At 49.0% G+C, this 19,400-nt stretch overlaps 2 protein-coding genes across 2 annotated transcripts; both read left to right on the top strand.

Moving 5' to 3' along the window:
• Nucleotides 1-1,126: 1,126 nt before the first annotated feature.
• On the top strand, nucleotides 1,127-11,224 carry LOC115334973 (C4b-binding protein alpha chain-like). Its single transcript, XM_029999964.1, has 14 exons — nucleotides 1,127-1,362; nucleotides 2,526-2,683; nucleotides 3,198-3,392; nucleotides 3,932-4,031; nucleotides 4,577-4,662; nucleotides 5,076-5,288; nucleotides 5,883-6,065; nucleotides 6,632-6,820; nucleotides 7,288-7,485; nucleotides 8,494-8,676; nucleotides 9,031-9,219; nucleotides 9,591-9,770; nucleotides 9,923-10,092; nucleotides 10,293-11,224. The coding sequence occupies exons 2-14, from the start codon at nucleotides 2,599-2,601 to the stop codon at nucleotides 10,446-10,448; spliced, it is 2,127 nt and encodes a 708-aa protein (XP_029855824.1). The 5' UTR covers nucleotides 1,127-1,362; nucleotides 2,526-2,598; the 3' UTR covers nucleotides 10,449-11,224.
• A 667-nt stretch (nucleotides 11,225-11,891) lies between these two features.
• Nucleotides 11,892-18,334, top strand: LOC115334976 (C4b-binding protein alpha chain-like). The gene is made up of 8 exons (XM_029999973.2): nucleotides 11,892-12,349; nucleotides 13,521-13,700; nucleotides 14,206-14,385; nucleotides 14,888-15,070; nucleotides 15,648-15,836; nucleotides 16,152-16,331; nucleotides 16,868-17,067; nucleotides 17,320-18,334. Exons 1-8 carry the CDS (start codon nucleotides 12,286-12,288, stop codon nucleotides 17,479-17,481), a joined length of 1,338 nt encoding a protein of 445 aa, XP_029855833.1. The 5' UTR covers nucleotides 11,892-12,285; the 3' UTR covers nucleotides 17,482-18,334.
• Nucleotides 18,335-19,400: the final 1,066 nt, after the last annotated feature.

Genomic DNA, 19,400 nt, shown 5'->3' with positions numbered 1-19,400 from the left:
TTATGCAGCCACAAGCTGTGGGTTGAGGAGGTCTTAGGCGTGTTTAGCATCCACTGGGGCAGGAGATGGCTTTTGGTGTGGCTGTGCCCTGGCTGATGCTCATGGCCATGAGCAGCCTGTGCGGGTTCTAAATAACCTCCTGTGTGCCTATGAGGAAGCTGCTGATTTTTTGGCACACAAGTCAGCTTGTTCCCAGTCATCTGGAAAAAAATAAATCTAGAAAGCCTATGTTTGTGTTTGTGATTAACTGGATTCTTGTAAATATTTAGTGGGGGTCAGTGCCTGCTTGAGAGTAACAAGGGGCTTGTTGTGAGCAAGCCCCTGCTCATCAGGCAAGGGCAGGCAGCCTTTTGCCGTGTTTTATAGAGTAAGAACTAAATCTGTTTCATTGGATTTTGGCATAGACTCAGGTGAACTTCAGAAAGGTAATATATCCTGCTCAACGTAGGGACATGTTAAATTTTTCCAGCAAAACCCCTCAGATTTGGCAGAACACACCAATACCTGCGAGAAGCACAACCTGGGGTAAAAAGGCCATTGCCAGGTTCTTGATGGTGAGTCAAGCCTGGATGAAGCCAGGCAGCCAAAGTGCAAAAGGAGCAAATGGTTACGACTTTGGCCAAAACTCTCGTTACTGGAAAATGAGACCCACTGGTGACAGCTGGATTGGGGAACAGCTTTCAGTGAGACGAAGGGCGGCTGGGTTCCCGTCATGGACCTGGGTGTTCGGCTCCGAGTGATGCTCCCTGGGACCTTGTGTGCTGCGGAGCTCCTGCCAGTGGTGTTTTTGTGGGATTAAGTGGAGCTGCTTGAAGAAACCATATTTTGAATGCTGGCCAGAGGCTTTTGAGGTCAGAAGGGATGAGCTCATGGTTGACATGTCCCAGGGCGAAGCAGTCCTCTTGAGGGGGTCCCCATAGTTTCCCCAGTGTCCCTGGGCATCGCTTGGGGACCGGCACTGGCCGGGTGCTGTTGCTGCACGGTGGAACGGGCAGCGTCCTGCTCAGCAAGGATCGTTTCAACAAAGAGTTGGCAGCTCCACACAGAAAACAAACAATTTCGACATCTGCTTGGGTTGCATTCAGTTTTCTAGTGTTTCACTTTGTGGGTTGAATAAACTACTTCCTTCTTGCTTAGAGAATGAGTTAATGATTTATGGGTCAACTGGCACAACTCTGGTGTCTGCAGAATTCAAACTTTTCTGCGTGGAGCCGTGTCTGAGCGTGTGGGTGTATGATAAGATAAGTCCTCCTTTAGTGCTGCAGTGCCTGGAGCCGGGGGGCTGGGTGAGGGCAGTCATCGCTTTGTCTTGCAAGAGCTGAAGAGGCCGGGTCTCTCCATCTCCTGCTGCCAGACCTCCAGGTAAGACGGCTTTGAGCAATACAGCTTTAGGTGATGTTGCTCTTCGGAACTGGATTGGAGCTTTCTTGCAACTCTAGCAGGTGCAAAGAGTAATAAATTAAATCAAATTAAACCAAGGGCTGTAACAAGGATTGAAGGAAAGCTAGAGAAATGAAACAGCCACAAGAAGTGTTGGGTTTAGGGTGGGAGCATCAAGAAAGACTCTCTCATTCCCAGGAGGAAGGTAGGCACTTGGAGCGTACATAACATTGGGAAGATTTAGGCTCATAAATGATGATCCTGGATAACAAAGTCAGAGAGGACTCTTGCTGTTCTCTAGGGGTGCCAGATCAATCCAAGTTGCACTTAAATTCCATTTTGTAAAGCAATTTGGTCTCCTGAATGACTTGTATGCTTTATAGCTTTACTCTAGTTAATGTAATTTGCACAAAACTGATGTATCTTTTTGGTTAGATACTTTGCTCTCTCTCTGCCTGTAATTTATTGTTAGGGAACTGTAGTGACTCCAGCAGGATTTCATCTGACTATGAATTTGCTTCCAAGAGATTTGTTACTAAAACAAAATGTTTTACCCGTAAGATAAGTTTCAGGGGACTTTTTCCAGAAGGCATAGATAAACTCACGGCCCTGCAGGTATTAATTTGGCTGGTTGGCTGGGAAGAACACTGTTGGCAATACAGTGTTTTTAAGTGGAACCGGAAGAGCTACAAAGCATTTATGTTATGGTTTGAGTGGAGCTGTTAGTCTTTCTTTTTTTTCTTTTTTTCAAATTTTATTTTAAAATTGTAATCAAAAGCTGCATTCCCAAAAATGCAAATAAATGAGACGAGTGGAATAAAGCCTATGGAAATTGCTTAACATCTGCACTCAGTTGTCCTGTTTACATTGTATTTTCATGTCTCTGCGTCTGGTCTGCTGGACCCAGCCTTCCTCACCCAAATCTAGCTCTGCCCCAGCATCCCAGCTCCTCCCCGCTGGGTATCAGTCCCGTTGACCAGAGAGGAGCCAGCAGAGGAGCTGAGTATTGCAGAGCATTGCAATAGCTCCTGCAGCTTCTGGTCCCCAGCCACGACTGTAAGAACCGCTTAGGGGTGGAGAAATGAGACCTGTCCATATGAGCTATGGTTATCCTGAGTGTAAATACCCCCGTGCTATTTTTACAGATACTTTTGACCTGGAAAAAGAATGTGGTAATTTCTGTGGGTTCTCCAGGCAGGGAGGCTGGAATAAAGAAAGATGCCAGCTTTGGAGCTGGGGAGACAGAGGGACCACACCACTGTCCTTGGGTTATTCCTCGCCGCTGCTCTTGTGGCTGTCCAGAGTAAGTGAACACGAGGAGGGAGCAAGTCCATCGGGATGAATTAAGATCCCTCAAAGGAAAACCTTCTCCTGGGGTTCACAAGACTTGGATCCTTCTCTTTTCCTCGTAGCCTTTGCATTTTGAGAACATTGTAAATCTTTGTGATCAGAATCCATCTTCCTTTGCCTTTTTTTCCCTTTCTGTGTAAAACAGATGTAAAATTATTCCAGTTGAAAAAGGTGCAATGGTTTATACTAAGTGGGGAGAGGAAACGGTTAATCTGGACTTTGTGACCAGCCTTTGAAACTGCTGGATGAGGTGTGAGGGGCAGAGGACCACCGGGGGTGATGTTCCTCCCCTGTCCCTGCCAGCCTCAGCCATCCCCCGTCACAGACTGTGCTTGTCCTCTTTGCTTCTAGCTTTAAGGAGTTTTAAGGCCACCGAAGTGTCCTTACCTGGACCTTCAGAGTAAATCAGGCCTGAACGCCCACTGCTTTTCCTCCCAGCGTCTTTCTGATGGAGTTTCTGTTGGTAGGTGTCTGCAATGTTCCGCCACGTTTCCCATCTGCAGAACTCAAAGAGGAATACCAAGGCATTACCTCATTTTCCCATAATTCCAAGGTGGAATACGTCTGTCGTCCAGGTTACGTTAGAAATGTTAATGCCCGAAACGTCCTTATTTGTGGAAGGAACGGTAAATGGTACGGCACAGAACAGAATATCTGCATACGTGAGTATATTTTGGGTTGACTTTTGATTTTGTTTTTTAATTTGCTGATGCAATCAGCTCATTTTGTCAGAGCAGTATCCAAAGTGACCTCATGGGATGGTGGGAGATGAGTGACCTGAGGTGAAGCACCAGTTGTATTCTGCTAAGTACTGGCAATGATGGCATAAGCTGAAATCTGCTTTGATGCTGGCTGTGTTTGCTGACTCAAAGGTTGTTCTGCTCGGGCACTTTGTAACTCTCTGTTCAAAAAAGTATTTCAGACTTGCAGTAGGAGAATCCTTTAGCTGTGAAGAAACACTGTCGTGCTTGCCAGGGTTACTGCAAAACCCCACTTAGACTGCAGAGGCTGGCTGCAGGTCACGATGCAAGTCTTAACAGCATCATGAATTATGGAATAATTTAGGGTTGGAGGAGAAATCTGGAGGTCTCTGGTCCATCCCCTTGCTCAATATTGGAGGAGTCTTCTGCTTTCCTCCTGCATTTTCCCAACTCTTCAAGAAACTGAAATAAGAACTAACTCCTTTCCTGTTGTCCCCCAGCAAAACTGTGTGCCTACCCTGGAGAGCCGGCCAACGGCAGACTTGTCCCAGAAGAAAAGTTCAGTTTTGGTTCAACAGCGAGCTTCACCTGCAACACTGGGTAAGCCAGGAGCACTCAGGGCACGGGTCCTCTTCTTCCCCAGCCATTTTTCTGAAGTCTTTTCCCTCTAGATTAAAGCCTGTGCTGTCAGAAGCCTTACCAGTGTAGGTAGTTGCAGACAGTGATTGAAATATCTTTTAAGCTTTCCTTTGAGAGCTTTAAGACTGACTGAGTTTTCTTAACCTCATACTTTGAGGCAGTTCTTCCTGAGCTCAAGTTCACTCTCCTGGCCCTTTCTAATCCATTTCCAATGTTTCAGTATCTTTTTTAAAGAAAATACATCAATACTAAACTCAGAGCTGTAGTGATAGCTACAGCTGGCTGATAAAGTAGACTTTTTTCCTTAGAAACCATGTAATTTGTTTTTTTATTTAAAAAATGCTTTTGTCAAAAGCCAGTGTGTCATTGAAAAAATGACATTGATGGCCAATTTCTGATTAGCTGTAATTATGATAAGGAAACCAAAACCATCCTGATGATGATGTTAAAGGTAATACATCAAAAGTGAGTTTGTCAATTAATTTCCTCTCCCCTGTTTCACACAGGTACAGACTGGTTGGAAATCCTCAAATTCAATGTGTGATTAAAAATGGGGTTGTTACATGGGACAGAGATATTCCCATCTGTGAGCGTAAGTAGAGCTCCTTAACTGGTCTATTGCTTAAATGTTACTGGGGATGGATAAAGAAGCAGTTGTGTTGCCCTGCTGAGGATTTCAGCAGTTCAATGCGTGGTGGCGTCTGGAAAGACATTTTTTCTTTGTGTTTTTCTTCCTGCGTCATTGTGCTGAAAAAATTATTCACTGTCTGGGAGTAAGGCAGCTGCACGTAAGACCGGCATATCCCAAAACCACTTGGTGCCCAGGTCAGAGCTCCGCTGCCTGTGGGCTGGCTGCAACTCCCTTGAGACTTGCCCTTAATTTCTGACCCTTCTGGCACCTCGTGTTTCAACTTTTTTCTTACCAGACCTTTGGTTCGAAACTAATTAAGTTCCTTCTCTCTTGTTCTTCCCTCCCTCTACCATTTCTCCCTGCTCCTTCCCCAGCAATACCATGTTTACCACCTCCACAAATAGCTAATGGAGAGCACAGCGAAGCTGACAAAGAGCTCTTTGAATACGGAGAATCTGTCACTTACTGGTGCCACACTGTCGCAAGGGGAGAGACACCTTTCTCACTGGTGGGAGATGCCTCTATTTTCTGTACAACCACAGATAACATAAACGGTGTCTGGAACAAGCCAGCCCCAGAGTGCAAAGGTGAGCTGCTGCCGTGCACGGGGTGAGATGCGCGCTTGCAAACTGCAGCAGCACCAGCCGCAGCCCCTTCTCCGCTGCCTGCCGCCCCGTCTGCTGGAGCTGTTTTCTTCTTCGGAGCTGTCTCTCTCCTTTATGTTGCTGGAATCACGTCTTGCAGATGAGACCCTCCGAGTTTGGTAGCAGTTAACAGGAATTAGGATCTCCCATCGCAGGGACCGTGACTGCTCACGGTCACCAAGTCAGCAGGGGGTGTGGGAGTGGGATTTTATTAGCGTTCGCAGACCAGACGATGCATCTTGCCTGCCAGCCTGTGTAAAACATAACGCCCGCAAAGAATTCAGAAACCTGCTGTGATACTTGTTGCCTTTCCTATGTTCTTTTTACACTTAGCCTTAATAAAAAGTGTGAAATAAAAAAATGCTGTAATCTGGGGTAAGGAGTTAAAAAATATCACGTCGGCCTGCTACCTCATCATGTCTGTTTTCAGCCTTTTTGGTGAACGCGCCTCATGCTACGAGAATGTTTTTAATACCCTCATCTCCCCTCTTGAGCCTAACTGCTGATTTCCTAAGTGGTGGCGTTTCCCCGAGGCAGTGATTAACTGTGAGTATCCGAGTGTGAAGAACGGGAAGCTGCTGAGCGGGTACCGGCACGAGTACACCTACAGAGACACCGTCATGTTCGACTGCAACTTCCGCTACTCCATGAACGGCAGCGAAACATCCACGTGCAAAGAAAACGGCCTCTGGGACCCTCCGCTGCCGCACTGTCAGCGCAGTAAGTGTGGTGGACCGAGCGCTGCTCCTCCTCATCCAGCAGCTTTGCTTCAGCGAAGTTCCAACCCATCTAAGAAGGCAGTAGGTCATGAAAGTGATGGCTCCAAGATTTAACTTTGGGTTTTTGGGGGGGGGTTTTTTGGCTAATCTCTCTGTAGCACTAAAGGTGACTTTAGGAATTTATGACGTGGGGCCATAGCGACTAAAGCTTTGTCCCATTCAAGCTGGTGAGCATTTCTCAGTAGAATTCAAAGGGACTAAATTAACCTTTCTATATTTAATATTTTTAAAGTTTGTTGGTAGAGCCTCAGATAGTATAAACTTTATTAGAAATTACATCTCGTAACAGTGAAAATTACCATGCATTCTGAAATTATTGGTCTGTTTTCATTTGTCTCCTTTGCATTCACTATTTAGCATTACTGAACTCAGACGATTAAATGCATCTCAGAAAGAACAATGTGAGCCCATGATTTTTACCCAAATTTTCTCCCTTATGTTACATGCCATCATGGGCCTCACTGGTTTATCACTGGCAATGTCCCTAAATTGGTATTTCATTCTTAGGTAGCTGTGATGATCCTCCAGATGTGCATAATGCTTTTAAAGCAAAACTTGCTGGCAATCTGTTTCCTGTGGATACTACCATCACCTACGAGTGCAGGGAGGGCCATCAGTTCAGCCCAGGAGAAAATACGCGGCACATTAAGTGTCTGCCAGATTTTACATGGTCTGAAACTCCACATCCTTGTGAAAGTAAGTGTATGTTCCTTTGGCTTACTCATCCTTGTGATTTGGCAAAATTATTACTGAATGAAGAGACTGTATGTGGTCTGCTGTTGTGCAGATCGCAGGGTGGGGGAGAGAGGGGGGATGCGCCGGGGGGACAGCTTGGCACGTCTCTGGTCTTTGCTCTGACTCTTGAACTCCTTTGATTTATTCTCCAGCCACAGAGTTTTCTTTGCTTTATTTACCAGCTGTGCTTTCTAGTCCCTTGAACCTGTGGAAAAAGTCATTGTGGTGTCAAGGGCCCCTCGCCCCATCCAAGGGGAGGTTGCAGTTGCAGAGTTCCTTGCAAACACCCCGTCCCCCAGGAGCGCCCTGGGACGGTGTTCGGGCAGATTTAGCGTTGCGATGCGTCTTTGTCTTACAAAGCACAAATCTGCTGTCATCCAGATGGCTTTGCTGTGGTTTCACACTTGCTAACATTTGGCATTTCTCAGGAATTCATTGCCCAAATCCAGATGTCAGGAATGGAAAGCTCTTACATGCATGGAGCGAAAAAAACAATTATGTGTATGGAGACAGACTGGAAATTACGTGTAATGATGGCTATGCTTTCAAAGGTCATGGCAATAGCATTGTGCTTCAGTGTTCAAGTGACGGTAGATGGGATCCAGAAGTACTAGAGTGCACTCAAGGTAGGTGAGAGCTGGTGAAGCATGTTGACTTGGCGACTACTTATTTTTGACCGCAAAGGTTTGGGTCACTCTGTACAGCGTAGTTGTCTGCTGACATTCACAGAAAAATCTACCTGTGGCCTTAGATGATGGTAGTAGTAGCCAAGGAGAACTTTGCTCCACTGCTATGTATCCCCGGATCTAGTCCTCCTGTGTTAACTTGGAAGAAATAAGCAGCAAAAGATCCAGATGGATCATTATGTTGCCTGTGGTTTGCTGTATGGGCAGGGGGCTGAGCTGGTGTCTGGGGAGGTGGGATGCAAAGGGTTGGGTGCTGGTAGCTTTTAAAGGCTTAGGAGGTTCCTAAGAAGCCTGGGAGACATTTACCCAGCTGGAAGGGGATGTGGTTTGTGCTTTGGACAACAGCTGGGCTGGTTTGCTGACATGAAGCTTGGGAGCAGAGGATATTCTCAATGCATTTCCCCTCTCAGAAGAAAATGCAACCGCATAAATAACTGACACTTCTGAAACTAATAACCTAGCAACGGGGCACCACAGCAATACCAGCAAGCTGCTTGAAGCAGCCCGAGCCCAAAAGCTCAGGAAAACCTTGCCAGGAGGAAAGAGCCTGCTCCACCTCACAGGACAGCCAGCCTTAGAGCATGGACGATTGCTTGTCCTGGCCCTAAGGCTGCCTGTGAGGTGCTCAGCAACCTCACAAGTGCAGCTCAGTGGGAAAGCGGGGGCTGCAGTCCCTGGGACGATAACGGTGCGTGGTGCTGAGAGCCCTGAGGCTCGGCTCGGTTGGGCATGGACCCAGCTCTGCAGCATGTGCCTTTCCTAATGGCCTCAGAAAAACGCGACTGTAGAATAGAGTTACAAAGGAAGTGTTGAGACCTGCATCTGTATGATAGTCAACTTTTTTCCCAGGGTTCAGATGTTCTTGATAACTGTCTTCTCCATAGAAAGAATCTTCCCTGGAATTCTTTCTGAAAATACATGATGTCCTTTATTCTCCATTGTTTCTAGAACGACGTTGCCCAAGGCCAGATACTGCTCATGGAAGAGAGGTTTACAGCAGCAGAAATGACTACGCAGTTGGGACCCAAGTGAGGCTGGGATGTGATACGGGCTATGTCCTCAGGGGCCAGGACTTGACCGAGTGTCAGGCTGATGCGAGCTGGACTCCCCCATTACCGTTTTGTGATAAAGGTATGTGTAACTGTGCCGAGAAGAGATGTCATGCATCGGTATTCAGAAGCAGCAGTCAGAAGGTAACCTGCCTTCAGCATCTGCTTCTGGGAACGGGATGATGATCACCGGCTCATGGGCTGAAAGCGTTCACGTGTCCTCTCCCTGGAGATGTGACCCAGGTGGGAGCTGAGCAAGAAGTGGGTGCCTTGAGCTGGTGTAAGAGGCAAGAAGCCAGGCAGCAACTTCATGTGAATTTGCCACGCTACAAACATGAAGTTAACTCTTGTACTGATTTCCCAGAAGCAGTTTTGATTCTCACCTGAGTATGATAACTGTGCATTTCTTTTCTTATCAATTCCTGTTATTCCACAGTCTGTGGCCCCCCTCCGCAAATCACCAACGGGCAGCGCTCTGGCTTGAGAACGGAGCAGTTTCCCTACGGTGCAGAGGTGACGTACAGCTGTGCGGAGGGTCTGTCCCTCATCGGGGATGCCTCCATCTACTGCACCTCCGACGACGGGGTGAACCTGGCGTGGAGCGGACCTGCCCCGGAGTGCAGGGGTGAGTCGTTTCTCCTGCACGGGATCAGACCGAAGCCAAGACCTGGGTACGATGCTGGGGCTAAGCCCCAGCCCCGTCACCTGCCCTGGTTCAGGAGCTCCAAACCCAGAGCGGTTTAATGACTGTGCAGCTCCTCCAGCTCCTGTGCGAAGGTCTCGGCACCACGAGCTGCTCAGTAACCCCAGGGACTGGTACTGTCTCCTTTGCAGGCTGCTGCAGGCAGCTGAGGGTCAATTCTCACATTTGAGTGTAAAACTGATGCAGAGAGCATCAGGAAGAGCAGCTCTGCCCCACCGGACCCGGCTCCCCGTTGTCCCTGGGCAAGGGCAGCAGCCAAACCCACCTCTCCCATCTCCGCTCTCTCCCCGCAGTGGTTCGGTGCCCCAAGCCCACAGTCGAGAGGGGAAGGATGACTCCGCAGAGGTTCACGTTTCCCTACGGGGTGGCCGTGCGGTTCTCCTGCGACGAAGGCTTCATGCTGCACGGTGATGCTGAGAGCCGGTGCCTGGCCGACGGCGCCTGGCACCCTCCCCTGCCCACCTGCCAGCCAGGTGGGTACCAGACCCGGGCAGATGCCCCAGAGCTGGTTTGCATAGGCCAAGGGTGCTGCTCCTTTGAATCACAAGCGACAGGGGAATTGGGAGGGCGTCTTCTCTTCCAACTCCTCCCATTACATTATTTTCTGGCATGCATTTTCTTTCAGTTCACTGTTCCCAACCCTCGAGACAGGAGATGCTAGTGATTTCCCCTACTAAATTATGGTACGAGGTGAATGAAACTCTGTCGTTCTACTGCGGACGTAATAGCCGTTCAGCAGTAGTCTCAAAAACTACCTGCTCAGCTGAGGGCACTTGGATACCACCACCCACATGTGTAAGTACCACCTGCCCAGGCTTTGTCTGTATCTTGCCCCATTTACAGTCTGGAATAGCACTGGTCCAACTTCATGAATGGGGTTGCTTCGTTACAGGAGGGCTGGCCTGATTGAGGGGCTGCGGTAGGAGGGGGATGCTCAGCACGTAGGTCCCTGCAGCAGTCTCATGCCCTCTGTCTTTGTATTGGTTCTTTTAAAGAAAAAGCGTGATACGTGTGAGAAGATTCTTCAAAATAGTGAAGCTTTCCAGTGTGGAGTTCCTCTGACAGAACTGAAAACTCTTCTGGAAGTCCAGAAACTGTACCTGGAGATCCAGAAACTTGAAAGGGAGCTAAAAAGCACAGCATTCGGCTGACTGTCATCACCGGTATCATAAAAACCATCCTCTTTGTGTGTTGAATAATCATGCTGACTGAGGATTTTTTATGACTTCGTAATTTGTGCTAATACTTAAGTAGCCAGAACAAAATTTACCAATCAGCTAAGGAACAGATTTGGTCATATGGGGAGTCAGAAAGTGACTTCTGGCTCCTTCTGTCAGACCTCACTGGGTTAGGTTTGTACATCCCTTTATACATTTCAAAGCTTTGCATTTAGATATGTTTGTTATACTGACAAGTGCACAGTTTAGAAAGGAACTGAGTGGAAAGTAAACCTTTGTCGGAGCTGAGCAGAGGCCGTACAGACAGGCATGAACATGGTAAGAGCCACTGACCCGCACTCGCACCACAGCTGCTGCACCTCTTCAGCTGCAATCCAGTATAGCCCATTGCTACTCTGTTCATATATGTTGCATTCATTATTGTGAACAAGCACTTAACTGCCTAATTAGCTGTGACCTTCAGTGCAGGCACAATGAAGAAAACTTCAAAGCCTGTCTTCCAGCAAAACAAAAATGCCAGGTTTTCTTCCCAAGCAGGACAGATGTATCTGAGGCCACGGCGGTGCCGCTCGCTGCATTTTTGTGTGTGCACCAAGAGCAGTTGTTGGAAATGAAAGTGTAAAGAAAAAAAAGGCTGAATTTTTTCTGCAACATCCAGTAAAAGGGAAGCGCTCTGTTAGCACGCATCTTGTGATCGGGTCAGTAATCCTCCTCCATGAGATTATAATAAAGCTGCAAATGTAATGACAGCTGTGTCTGGCTTTTAATAATTCTGTCCTGTCTATAGTGAAGGAAAGAGGTGCTTCAGTAATCATTGCTTGATTAGGCACAGAGGGCTGCTATTCCCTGAGCGCAGTGCAGGGGTATGTGGGGGCTGTTTGCACAGCAGCCTGTGCCCCCCCCCCCCCCCCCCCAGGGTAAAGAGGCAAAGTGGATGAGTGGATGCATGGCATTGCCCAGCACACCGATCAGCGGCTCCCTGTGCTTCAGAAATGAGACCAGGATGCTGCAGAGCACGTCTAGCTGTAAAATAGCTTTACTCCCACTGTCCCCGCCAGGGAAGAAGGCAGAGCAGGGTTCTATCCCATGGCACATCCTTGCTGGAGAGCTCAGGGAGGGCAAGCCCTCTCCTTGGGCAGGTCAGAAGGGCTGGGGGGTGGCAGCGCCAGTGTGGCTCGTCTGGCCTGTCCCCAACTTCCCACAGCTGCTTCCCCTTCCCCAGCGGGCTCTCGGCGGGGACAGGCTCTCGCCTTCCTGCGGCGCTGGCCCGGCAGCTCCCGGCACCATGCCGGTGTTTCTCCGCTGGCCGGGGCAGCTCCTGGCAGCGGCGGTGCTTGTGCTGCAGCCGGCTGGGAGTCTCGGTGAGTGTCGCTCCCCTGCTTGTTTTCTTTGCTTCTGTGGCTCTGCTTTGCTTACGGATCAAATATGTAACGATCGTGTTAGTAAAATTCAGTGGGAGACCTTCCCCTGGCTGAAGTCGCCGCTAATCTCTTGCTGTGCCTGATGTTCTTGTAAGGATGACTTGAGCTCAGTGGCTCCTGCAAATTGCCCGTTTCTCCACTTTAGCTGCACCTCTCGATACTTGCAAAGAGCCACCTCAAAATTTCCAATGCTTCTCAAAAGGCTTACATTGGGGTACGGACCCCCCCCGGGACCGTTGTTAAGTACAGCTGGCTCAGAGGGTACGACCTTGTCGCTGGGACAGCCTGGCGCCAGGTCTCTTGTCTGCAGGACTTCTCCTGGTCTGGAGTTCAGAACTTTGCCTCGATCATCCGTGCGGTAGCTGAGAAGTTGTTCCCAGGGTCGGAGGATGTCCTTATGGTCTGGGGCCCAAGAAGAGGATGGTGGTAAGGTGGGGAGAGTCAATCAGACAGGTAATAGTTTTTACCATTTAATTAAAAGGGTCATAGTTAGCAATTTGAGTGGTATCAGGTTGATACCAAGGTTGATGCTTAAGCCTTGAGGCAGCCTATAGATGTGCTGAAGGTAGCTGGTGAATTGTCACGCATCCCACAGGCTGGCTTCAGTACAGGAGAAGTGGGGGTCTGCTGACCAATGAATGTCTCTAGGAAGGTGAATAACTTGCAGTTTCTGTCTGGAAGCTGACAGTTCCTTTAAAAACAGGTCTTGTGAGAAACTTCCCCAGTGTGCACAGCCCCAGCACCTCCCTGCAGAGGCATCTGCTGTCCCCCAGCTGCCGGCACCGCCTTTACACCCTTTTTCTTTTTCTGTAATTCATGGTGGCTCTCAGGACTCCGCTGTCCCAATCCAAACATAATACCTGATACCCATGTCCCAGTATGTAATACTCATGTCCCAATACCTATGCTGGGGCCTGGGGAAGACACGTACGGGTACAGAGACACTCTTTCCACGGGTATTGGTATCGAAGGCAGCATCGCCAGCGCTGCTCTGGCAAGGTGCAGGTGTGACGGTGCCTGGGATGCTGCTGTCCCAGTGTGTGAACCAGGTATGTTTTAACATAGGCGCACTATGTCTTGGTGACCTGCCAGCACCTATTGTAAGGCATGAGGAAATCCCGGTTATAGCTGCCTTTAGTTTAGTTTTCTCTGTTATCACAGTTTGTGACCAGCCCCCAAAAATTTCTCATGAGAGATAACAGTAGCTGGCCAAAGAAGTTTTTTGTTGGGACATCAGTGGTGTATGTATGTGATAGAGGTTAGGCAGTTGTTGCAGAACCTCTTGCCTATGGTAAAGCTGGAGGTGGGCTGCCAGCACCCTGGAGTCACCCCACTCCGAGCGCGCAGGTGAGTTGTCCTGCAACCTGCTGGAGCAAGTGCTATTAGGAAAGGGCAGAAATAGCGTTTGATTGTGTGCAATGGAAACACTACACGTTTGGAGTCCTACTGACAGTGGCTGTTCGAGCACGCTTATTAACCCCTAATCTCTCTGCCTCAGTTGCTGCAGTGGTTAAACTGATTTGTCTTCTCATACTTACCAGAAGGAGGTGCAGTGACAGTTGGTCACGGTAGCTGTATTCAGCAAGAATAACCCTGAAAAGCTCTGTTTTTTGGTGATCCACAGAGGTTCAGTGTCCCGTCCCAGATATCACACACGGACAGCTGAAACCTGCACAGAACTTCACCTACGGCAGCACAGCCACGCTCCAGTGCGATGCCGGCTACATCCCCGTGGGTGCCACCACCACCGTGCGGTGCCTGAGCAACGGCAGATGGCATCCACGGATGCCCGCCTGCATCCTGGGTACGCACAGATCTCTTTTCTCATTACCTTGTCTCCCACGTGTAATTACCTGCTTGTATTTCACGTGCACGTGCAGGGTTGGCAGCAGAGGGGTTGGAGGGTGGGCACCACAGCGAGCTGCACTGTCTGACGTTCGGTGGCAGGATTCCCCTCTGCTCTTTCATCACCCCTGGGTAACGTGGCAGGGCTGTCCTGGTTAGGCTGTCCTACCTTACTGCAGGGTGCATCCAGTGAGATACAGATGCGTACAAGAGCAAAGACTCTTGTTAGATTTACGTCGTTTGGTGAATTTGTCACCGTTCTTTTTTTCCATTTCAGTTCACCCCCCCATACTCACAGTGATGCTCAGGGTCGCTGCTGTCCCTTGCTTCTTTCTGGGGTTTCTACCCTTGCCCAGGGGCAGGCTGGGCTCCCCCAAAGGCAGGGCTCAGCGGCATCCCCAGCAGGTCCGGGGGGGAGACCCCCCAGCTCTGAGGGTCCATGCTGTCCCCTGCTCCGGCACCAGGTCACTGTCCCTACCCTCCTGCCATCGACCACACGGACCGAAACCCTCAGCGCGAGTTTCCAGTCGGGACAACCGTGACCTACTTCTGCAGATCCGGATACACTTTGCTCCCCGATGTATCTCCAGTAACTACTTGTCTTAAAAATTTCACATGGTCTGAAATCCCAAAGCTCTGCCAGAGTAAGTACGCCATTTCCTCCACTTTGCCAACAAAGCATTGATTTAATGATGTAGAAATAACATCATTTCCAAAATACATGCTAGTGCTGCTGTGCCATAAGGACTTTATTGAGCAGTGCTTTGGCTCTCACTAACAATAATTTTGCTGTTCAAAGGGTAGCATGGCTGAAAAGAAATAGCTGCAACTCACACTGATTATTTAGCTGTTCAAACAATGATGCAGTGATGCAGCTAGTAACATATCATCCCTTCAGCACAATTTATAGCTAATCACAGGGCTCAGATCATTTGCCCTTCCAACAGAAATTGTTGTTATCGCATAATTACTGTCCCTGAACATGCCAGGTTTGGTTAGAGGTGTCTGTCAGCATTAACAGGCCACCTGGTAAGTTCTCTGGGTCAGCAAGCCAGCACCATGGGAAAACACGGCTGTGCAAACGTCTCCTGCTCTCCCCTCCTGACCCAAACCATGGAAGCCCTTTCTGACGCTGGTGTTCCTCAGAGGTGCAGTGTCCCAACCCGGCTATCCACCACGGCAGAGAGACCGGCCCCAGGAAAGCCGAATACACCTTTGGGAACCAGGTGGAATTGCAGTGTGACCCTGGCTATGTGCTGAGGGGCAGCCAGAGGATCCAGTGCTGGTCTGACGGGACGTGGAGACCCCCCGTGCCGTACTGTGACAAGGGTGAGTGTGAACGGCATGAGCAAGGCGGCTGCCAGGAATTGCACCTCTGCAGCGGGTAGGAACAGCAGTGAGAAAATTGAGTAACCTGAGCATCACTTCTCGGAGACGGTGGTGTTAGGAGAAGGGGTCCCAGTCACAGCATTAAATGGCTTTAACGTTTTCGTCTTCTGTCGAACTGTAATTGATTAAATGTGTTGAGTGATGGGACTTGCAGCCGTTTCTCAGAGGACTGTTCAAGGGGTTTATGATATTCACAGTTCCCTGACCCCCTTTATAAGCAGGATCATTTCTCGTGGAAAAGAGGAAGGGATAAGGGAAGGTCGGCTGAAGGGGAGGGGATGGAGGCACATGCCGAGATACTGGGGCCGTGCAGTGCTGGCGGGATGGGGTGGTTAGCTGGGTCAGTCTGGGAACACTGGTAGAGGCAGGGCCAAAACTGGCAAGAAGCAAGGAGGACTTTGAGGAGAGCAACCCTAAGTATAAACACGGAGAACTGGCTTCTGTTACTTCCCTGCATTTCTGTCTCCCTGACTGAATGAAGAAAATCTTAATTTTTCCTTTCTCTATTCTCTCACAGTTTGTGGTCCCCCTCCAAAAATCACCAACGGGCAGCACTCTGGCTTGAGAACGGAGCAGTTCCCCTACGGCTTAGAAGTAAAGTACAGCTGTGTGGATGGTCTGTCCCTCATTGGGGACGACTCCATCTACTGCACCTCTGATGACGGGGTGAACCTGGCGTGGAGCGGACCTGCCCCTGAGTGCAGGAGTGAGTTGTTTCTCTTGTATGGGATCAGACCGAAGCCAGGACCTGGGTGCAATGTTAGGGCTCAGCACAATGGGATTAAAAGCGAGCAGGGCTGCTGGGAGATCCTGCTTCCTTTGCAGGCTGCTTCACAGGCTCAACAGCTCTGGACTGAGGAAGCTATTTCCATGTGGAAATAGGAGATTCTGGTTCTCCTACACTGATGGCCATCAGGCGGTCAGGAAGAGCGGCTCTGCCCCGCCGGACCCGGCTCCCCGTTGCCCCTGGGCAAGGGCAGCAGCCAAACCCACCTCTCCCATCTCCGCTCTCTCCCCGCAGTGGTTCGGTGCCCCAAGCCCGCAGTCGAGAGGGGAAGGATGACTCCGCAGATGTTCACGTTTCCCTACGGGGTGGCCGTGCGGTTCTCCTGCGACGAAGGCTTCATGCTGCACGGTGATGCTGAGAGCCGGTGCCTGGCCGACGGCGCTTGGCACCCTCCCCTGCCCACCTGCCAGCCAGGTGGGTACCAGACCCGGGAGCCGAGCCAGCGGCCCCTGGGACGGTGCGGAGAGGTTGGGGTGCAGCACTGCGTAGCTGTGTCTGTCCTCGGGGCTCCCCTAGCACCCTCCTCTCTTTGCGGAAGAAACAAGCTTCCCGAAGCTGATGCTTACCAGGCAATAGCTGAATTTTTCTCGAGGGTCCTGTATAAAGGAGGCTCTAAGGCAGGTCAGGAGACACCATCGTTACTGACTTTCTCTTCAGTGCGCATTCTTACTGACAAACGTCGATCTGCAGACTCTTGCATGGGGATGCCTGAATTGAGACAGTGTCAGAAAACAGCAAATGCGTAACCCCTCTCAGGGGCTGTTCTGACCTTCACCCTCCCCTCTTGAAGTGCCTCAGGAAGTAACTTTGCTTTAATATTTGGTTTCACAGCTCCACAGGTTTAAGTTCACCTGCACTGGCTCAGCCTTCACAAACTTCGTAGGTTTTTTCTACCTACATGATGATGACCCTCTTGCTGAGCTGCCTTCTGCTGTGGGTTTTCCTTTCAGTTCTGTGTCCACAACCAGAAGTGGCCAATGGAATGCTGAAAAGCACTTTGGATGATAAAATGTGGTACCAAACAAACGCCACTGTTACTTTTGAATGCCTTCATGGATACCACTTTTCAGATGATGGAGACGTGTCTTCAGAAGAGTCTCGGACAGCCACGTGCTTGCCTGATGGCAACTGGACACCATTGCCCAAGTGTGTAAGTACCTTAGTCTGGCTGAGTTCCTGGACGAATGCTGCCTGACTTCTAATACGAAAAATAACTGCCTGAACTTCCCAAAAGCTTTTGCTTTATGGTATGAATGAGGGTGGTTGAACTGTGTTGGGGCAGTGCCTGGCAAACGGGACAGGTCAGACTCAGAGCTGAGGAGTGGGTGGCTCTCCATCTGCTGCAGTGCAATCTTACATGCTTTTTTCTGGGTTTTGTTTGTTTTATTTTACTTTTTAACAGAAGAAAGAAGGTGATGTTGATGTATGTGAAGAAGTTCATTATATTAAAACGGTCTTTGAATGCGGTCTGCCTATAGCAGAAGTGAAAACTCTGCTGGAAATACAAAAACTGTTTCTGGAGATTAAAAAACTAAAGGTGGAACTAGAAAACCTGAATGAGTGAGTCCTGTAACGCACTGTAATGATCACCGTTGGGGAACACGCAGTTTGCGTAGTCACAGTATCTACAAGAAGGCTCTTGGTGACTTTATGGTTCATGTTTGCATGCCTGTAACCAGCGAAATAATAACCAATGTATTGGAGATTGCTTTTGTCATGCTAGATGCTAGAGCATAGAGGGATTTTTGCTCCTTTCATTAAATCTGACAAGCTTGATTCACTATTTAACAAATGTTTTGTTTCAGATTTTATATTAGGAAACAGAGTAAGAAATTAAATAGAGCTTCTTTGAGTCACTGCATAAGCTGTGCTAAGCTGAGAGAAGGGGGACCAAAGTCCACAGAAGTAAACTTCTAGCTGAGATGAGTGTCTGGCTCTCTGAAGGTGCTTCTGCTGTAATCTTCCAGCTGGTGGTTTGTGCAATGCCGTACCCTCTGCCCCTACCAAACTCAGCCTGTCATAGCATTAGAATACTTCTATGTAGAAATAGTAGTGAAGTGAGCATTTAACTACGCGATTTCCTGTTAATCAAGCTCATGATTTCTATTCATCTAGTTAAGGGCAGTTGCATATAGGAAGAGTATTTATAAAGGCTTCTATTCAGTTATCCCTGGATTTAAAAGAGGCAACAGGTTTCTGGCCGAGCACTGTACTCGACAGATATCTGTGGTGGTGTCATCTTCCACATCCCTATTTCTGGCAAGCAAATGCTAAGAATAGATGTTGTGAGTTTAAGTGTAAAGAATCAGACAGCAAAGACAGTTTTTATTACTCAATAAACGATGATCAGTTTATGTTGCTCTGTGATGCAGCAATTATTCCTTCCCTGCAGGATTACAATAAAGATGGAAGTGTAACCCTGGGTGTCTTGTAATCTGTCACATTGGCTGTAAATTAGGCAGATTTCCAGTGTGGTCCAATGGTTTTTCTGATTGAGAGCCGAGCCCTAGCAGCCTGTCTCAGTCCTCGGGGTGCTCAGGGAGCCGCAGTGGGCACAGCATGGCAGGCAGCCGCTGGGCTGAGGTATACCATTGCGAGATGCATGCTTTAGGACTTATTGGAATTGCTTTAAATGTTGCTAGAGCCTAAGGCACAATGCCTGGGGAAGAGATGGTGTCTCCCATCTTTACACAGAAAAATGTTTTGATAATGCATCCTGTGCTTCACCACATCCCGGTGAGGAGATCTGCGATGAGAGGCACTCTCAGATCCACTCCAGTTCTCCCTGTGCTACAAGGAGAGCAGGGCTGCACCCTCCTGGTGTGACACCTCGCTCCCCTCCACGCTGAGCTCACCTGGGACTGCAAACAGAAAGTGTTGTATCTCCCTGTGCAAGGCTTGAAACCCATAAGCATGAATAAGAACTGGGTGTTACAGCCCTTATGTACCTAAGAGTGTGTTTGAGTAGTCTTGACTGATGTCAGGCAGGATATTTCAGAGTGTTAGTCAGTACACAGATGTATTTGTTCACACCCGTCCCTAATTACAAATGAGTCAATCAAGAAAAATTAACAAACAAAACGGAAAATGCTTTTATTTTTTGTTTCACTAACTCTGCTTATGGAAGATCTGTGTTGCATTACCCTCAGGCAAATAACTAAGTAGGCATTTTCCTACCCTGGATACAGCTTGGGGCTGGGGGGGGGGTGGCGGTCTTTTCTGCTCTGGTAGCATTTGGTTTTGGTAAAGTTCTGCTAGTCAGCACTCACTGCCAGTCTCAGGTCAAATAAAAGGGTTGAGTTATTCCCCGATTCCTTATGGTGGGGCAGGAGGACCGGGAGGCTTTACCCGAGCCTGTGGATGACAGTCGTCCTCCACCCATGGCTGCTGCCCGTGTCCCTGCCAGAGGCTTTACCTCCGTGGGTGTTCTGGAAAGGTTTCCATGGCTCCAGAAGCTTGGCTGAGTCTTCTGTGCTGCATCTC

The sequence above is a fragment of the Aquila chrysaetos genome, chromosome 24 (assembly GCF_900496995.4).
Source record: "Aquila chrysaetos chrysaetos chromosome 24, bAquChr1.4, whole genome shotgun sequence".
NCBI classification, from domain to species: domain Eukaryota; kingdom Metazoa; phylum Chordata; class Aves; order Accipitriformes; family Accipitridae; genus Aquila; species Aquila chrysaetos.
This window is presented reverse-complemented; position numbering and strand designations above follow the sequence as displayed.